Raw genomic sequence first — 6,498 nt, forward strand, 5'->3', positions numbered from 1 at the left:
TACAAAACTGGCATTTGAAACAGACTGATTATCAGTATTTACCTTTACTTCTACTAAAATCGCTGCCGAAAGAGTCACCTCCCTCAATCACGGCAATCTTAATCATCACTTCTTTTATCATAGGGTCTCCTATAAATTAATTTCATAAAGGTTAGGGGATAGAGAATCGCGGAAGTCTATTTTACACGTGTAGTTTCCGTTCAGTCTTAATTAACTTTAGATAATAAATATGCAATAAGCCAGCGAAAAAAAAGCGGAAGCACGGTTCTTGACATTGGCAACACTCCAAGCGGTAGCTACTGACTTGTATTTTCCTCTGTGACGTCATCAGCCATGTGCTCAGTGACGTTGCCTTCCAGAACCCTGTTTATGTCCCCCCTCCCTCCCTACCACCCCTCTTTCTGCCTCTGCTGCTTTTTCACTTAATTTTTTTCCCCTGGAAAGATAATTAGCTAATAATTCATTAATCAGTAAATAATCTATTGCTACCTGAATAAAAAGAAAAGAACAAAACAGAAGTAATGTTTAGGAAAAGAAACAAAAAATAGTAGGTGGAATCTAATAATTTACGTATACGTTGTTATTCATCCATATGTATTAGTACCACTGCCTTATTCCTCATCAATTGATCTATTATTTATTTTGCGGCAATCACAATTCGATAAAGTAGGCATTTATGGTTAGCTGAGATCAATGTACTTCATATCTGTGTTCAATTTGATTATAATTAGATGTAGGGATGAAACAATGTAAATGTAACATGTAAAAAAGAAAACTGGAAAACCAACGATTATTAAGTAAATCGGGATTTGCAGAATTGCTTGGGATCAGACTATACTTTAATGGCGAGATTTATAAAGAAACTTTAAAATTCAATAGAGAAAGCTTAAATATCAGCCTTACCTTCTACTAAAATCACTAGATTCCAAACTGCAAAAGAATATCCTTAGTCATGTTGAAGAACCCTACACAATACCATTAACATTATTTATATCATAGTGACATTCCTCTATATTAGGTTCATAATAGTAAGAAAATAAACGGAAACCCCAAAATATATATCGGGACGTATGCATGTTGCATAGAGAGGGAAGGGAGATCAAGAAGAATAGGGGGGGGGGGGATTCATATAAGTTGCTAGAGTATTGAACTCAATATTGACAGAAATACAAGCCGATGGAGGAGATATGTTCCGTCGCAAAATTCAATAAAGGATAAAATTATTCCAGACGAAGGAAACGCTTAATGCACTGGCTTTACTCTGTGACGTCATCAGCCATATGCATAGTGACGTTGCCCTCCAAATCTCTGTTTATGCTCTCTCTCTCTCTCTCTCTCTCCTTCTCTCTCTGGCTCTCTCTTTCTTTGGTCCTCTCTCTTCCTCAGGGTTACAGCGTTTTCAATATAGTCAGAAGTGGGAAAATCCCAGTTAAAGGAATCTCCATCGAAACCAATGCCTATAATATAACATTTTATACGCCAGTCCCAATGCGATAATGTAGGCTTTTCTGGTTGGTTGAGATCAATGTACTTCAAATTAATGTTCAGTTTGATGCAGGATGATTTAGATGCAGGATTAAACAAATGCAATATATATATATATATATATGACAATTTATTATTAAAAATAAATTTCTACAAAATTTTGCAATTTATCGTTATTATCTTGAAACCGATAAACCCTTATTAACGACATTTACCTTTAAACGGGGAGATGAATATTAAGAAAGATAAATGGATGATCTTTTAGTTTTACTCAAGATACTTTAAACAATCCTCCGAAATCTGTTGCTAAAATAAGGGTCAAAGATACAAACATCAAAACGTTGACTACTCATTAATTATAATATACAAACAAACACCAGAAAGATGACTACTTATTAATTATGATAATATTCTCAAGTCAAAGGTCTCATGTCCTCGTCAATACTCGGAAAACATTTTTCATTCTTTACTCGAGATAACCAACTCTGAAATGGAATATGGTTGTTGGGAAATATTTCTGCATGTTTTTGAAAACATGTAAAAGCAAGTATACGCTGTATGTATACGCTTATTAAAATCACCATGAATTCCTAACCCAATATGTGCATAAAACAGACTATAAAAATGTTTTATGCATCATTCATGATACGATAAATTACCAGATATATGTATGAAAATTTCCATGGCTCATGAGATGCACTCTATGCATTTCGACGATATATTCACCAGAAATTATAAGTATTTCAGGTATACTATTTATTTACGCCTACGATTGTCACAATGAACTCGTTTCAACAAAAAAACTAGGTTTCTATGGTTTCTTTATGTATTCACTACCCCCGAATATGAAAAAAGTGATAGATCAATTTATATTCGGATTACTTTTTTTCCGGTGTTCAATTTATTATAATATAGACAAGGTGTACAGAGAAATGCAAGTATAAATGTGTAAGGTTTTATTATTCAAAAATAAATATCTACAAATCACAGTTTTCTTATCTTCTGTTATCAACCAGGAAACCGAAGACTTAATATTAGTAATAACCACCTTTAAAAGGGGAGATGATTATTGAAAAATGAGGGAGGTTTGCACACGTGTTCTCCCAAACACCTGTCGAAGCAACACTTATCGAGGCCAGCACATTTGTAATCGTTGGAACAGGTTATGGGGGGGCCATGGAATCGTGGGCATGTGGGACGGACTTGTGGGCAATTGAGGGGCTTGGTACCAACAGGTGTCTCTGGTTCATGCACCGTCTCGCAGCAGTAGGCTTGACCCTCCGGAGTCTTGCACCAATATCTGCATTGGCTTGGGCCATTAGAGATTCCACCTCCGTTAATACCACTACCACTGTGGATTCCACCACCATGGATTCCGCCACCACTGAAACCGCCGCCGAAGAGGCCAGCTCCGTGGACCCCAGCGAAGCCTCCAGGAAGGAATCTGTTGGATCCTTGTCCACCTCTACTTCGGTCTACACCGGCGGAGACGGCCACCAGGAGGCAACACACAATCACGGATTTGATGCTCTACAAGAGGAGATAAGGGAATTATCCATCATGATGCATATTGGGTAATAGTTGCTAAAGTATATCTGGCTTTGTAGCTCTGCAAGAGGAGATAACGAAATTATATATAATGGTATATATTGGTTTACTGTTATATATATGTATATATATATACATATAGTTTATAGTGAAGATCACAACAGAATATAAACATCAAATATCTTTCAAAACAGTCGAACATATAACACAGTGCATCTTGCAATAAGTACTCACATTCATTGTTGTTAGAGTATAGCTGTGTAATGTGGAGAGTGGAGGATAGAATGTCGCTTATATACAGGAACTGGTGGCCGACCCCCCTCCCCCGTACCTCTTCACCACGCCAGTCGGGATATCCCAAGCCAGCGGCGTGACTTTCCATGTATCGTGTCTGGTTTTCCAGCTCACTTCTTGCGAAATACGTCGACTCGATTTTTCATTGATGATGATCAGTGACAATGATAAAATGTATAGATGGAAGTAGAGAAAGAAAAAATCAGCGCTCAATTAGGAAATATGAGTCAGCTATACAAAAATGGCATTTCACAAAGAAAGGACGATTATCATTATTTACTTATACATCTACCAAAATTTATCAAAACAGTCGCCGCCTCATGCAATCACGGGGGAGGAGAGAGGAAGGGACGGCAAGGGTGTAAGCAGCAAGGAATGACTGCAGGAAGAAGGAAGAAGGGTAAAGTGGGGGCAGGGTGTAAGGAGAATTGAAGGAGGAAGAGAGGGAGGGAAGAAGGATGCAAGCAGGATAGAAGGAGAGGGAGTGTACAAGTAGCATTTGAAGCAAGGATGGATTAAGGGAGAGAAGAGAGCACAAACAGAAGGGACGAAGGCACATAATGAGGGGGGAAGGGAGAGAGGGAAGAGTATACAAAAGGAGAGGGGTGCAGGGATGGAGGGAGGGATGGAGGAGGAAGACGGCAGGGAGGGGGGAGGGTGAAAGGGAAGGGTTGCTAGGTATTTTCCCAAACTCTATGACGTCACACTAACCAGTTTCCTCATAACTATGAAGTTTTCTGTCTGGTTTAACATGTGCTGCTGCAGCAGATTCATATCACACTACAGTATTTCGTTAGAAACAGAATCAGGATTTTAACTTCCACTTCACAAATAACATACAGATGTAGTATTATGATAAAACATCCTCGAATCAATTAAGAGAGAAGTGAATTCGTGTTCCTAGAGTTGTGTGATAGCCATATATCTCCATGTTTACAAAAATTTAATCAAGAACTACCCGTCAACTCAAATGAATGAATTAGAAAAAGATATTCCTGAAGATGGCAACACTTTACGCGAAGACCTGTTCTTTATTCTGTGACGTCACTGTGACGCCACCTAAATCCCAATGTTTTTTTCTCCGGCTGAACTCACTTGCTCTGTTGTTGCAACTTTGTAACTTCTTTGTTTTCTTAGTATTTGCATGGACAAAATTATATGAGCATATGTAAACATTTGTGTATTCACTAACCCTTTTATTGCTATCGAAATAGCAGTTACCAGAAGTGAAACCATTGCTTGTAATATTATGTGTTTTACAATAAGTTATGTTTTTATGGTAGGTTAAGATCAGTGCACTTCATATGAATGTTCGGTTGATTATAATCTATAAGGAGGGGTTAAAGAAAAGCAAGGGATAAATACATACATAAACACACACACACACACACACACACACACACACACACACACACACACACACATATATATATATATATATATATATATATATATATATATATATATACAATATATATATATATACAATATATATATATATATATATATATATATATATATATATACAATATATATATATATATATACAATATATATACATATATATATATATATATATATATATATATATATATATATATATATATATATATATATTTGTGAAGGGTATTTTATTTGGTGTTGGTTTCACATCAATCGATGCTTCTAGCCGCTAGATGATTATTTGCTTGTTTGTTTTGCTGTGTGTGTATTATTTGCGCGTGTTAAAGGAGTTTAGTTCTCACACCGAAGCAGTGACGATGACTTCCTGTGAAATTTATAAAGACCCTGGTACCCATAGTAATGAACTCCATGAACGAACCAGAGATAAGAGTTCCATTTGCAAGCTCAAGCTCCACAAATCCCATCACCTGTACAGGCAACTCTCGGCGCCATGGGCTCGCTTATATACGACTTGTCAGCCATATTATCAATTCACTTGATTCCCTTGTAAATATTTGCAAATATACAATTGGCTTATGAAAGCACGTTTCCTTTATTTCCCGAGTGGCTAAATCAACCATCGATCATTCCAAAAGAAACAAAAAGGGGCTAAAAAGACCATACCAAACAGAAACCCTTGACAATATCATATATAACCAGAAACCCTTCATTAACAATAACCTTTGAAAGGGGAGATGATTATTAAGAAGGGTAAAAAATTATATATATATATTTCTTTTTTTACAAGATACTCTATACAATCCTCTGAGATCTGTTGTTAAAACAGGGATCGAAAGAACAAACAGGCATCAGAAAGTTGAGTATTCATTAAGCATTCATAGATTTACTATAGGAAAATAGCATTGTCAAATCACAGCTTTCACATCCTCACGATAACCAGCTTGGAAATTGAAAATGTTTGATGAAAAACGTTCATGCGTGCGTTTTTGAAAACACGGAAATGCAAGTATACACGGATACGTATACTTAAATCTCCATGTATCCCTAATTTAATTTATTCAGGAAACTGCCCAAAAAAAGAAGTGTTTATGCGTCATTCATGATACAGTAAATAAGTAGTATTTTTTCACGGCTTACGAGATTTATCAGAAATTATAAGTATTTCAGATGAAGATAAAATTCATACGCATATAATACATACGCACTGTAAAGATATTAATTCTCTTTCACACTTATATTTGTCACAGTAAACTTGACTCAACGAAAAACTAGTTTTTTTGGTGCATTTACTACCCTATCTGATAGATCAATATATTCGCATTACTTTCTTTCCAGTGCTCTATTTCATTATCATAATGTAGACGAAGGGACGAAAGAAATGCAAGGAAATATAAACATATAAGGATATATTATTAAAAAATAAATATCTACAGATAACAGATTTCCTATCTTCCGTTTTCAATCGGAAAACCGATGGATATTTATTAACAATAACCAACTTTAAAAGGGGAGATGGTTATTGAAAAACGAGGGAGGCTTGCATACGTGTTCTCCTAAACACCTGTCGAAGCAACACTTATCGATGCCAGCACACTTGTAGTCGTTGGAACAGGTATTGGGGGGCCCATGGAAACGTGGGCATGTGGGACGGACTTGTGGGCAATCCAGTGGCTTGGTGCCAACAGGTGTCTCTGGTTCATGCACCGTCTCGCAGCAGTAGGCTTGACCCTCTGGAGTCTTGCACCAATATCTGCATTCACTTGGGCC

The 6,498-nt window shown here is 36.6% G+C and overlaps 1 protein-coding gene across 1 annotated transcript; it reads right to left on the reverse strand.

The window, feature by feature from the left end:
- Window positions 1-2,424: 2,424 nt before the first annotated feature.
- LOC119568234 lies at window positions 2,425-3,317 on the reverse strand. Its single transcript, XM_037916688.1, has 2 exons — window positions 3,268-3,317; window positions 2,425-3,015 (listed from the first exon to the last, which is right to left on the reverse strand). The coding sequence occupies exons 1-2, from the start codon at window positions 3,271-3,273 to the stop codon at window positions 2,536-2,538; spliced, it is 486 nt and encodes a 161-aa protein (XP_037772616.1). The 5' UTR covers window positions 3,274-3,317; the 3' UTR covers window positions 2,425-2,535.
- Between the last annotated feature and the right edge of the window lie 3,181 nt (window positions 3,318-6,498).

Source organism: Penaeus monodon, chromosome 43, assembly GCF_015228065.2.
Source record: "Penaeus monodon isolate SGIC_2016 chromosome 43, NSTDA_Pmon_1, whole genome shotgun sequence".
In the NCBI taxonomy this organism is placed as follows: Eukaryota; Metazoa; Arthropoda; class Malacostraca; order Decapoda; family Penaeidae; genus Penaeus; species Penaeus monodon.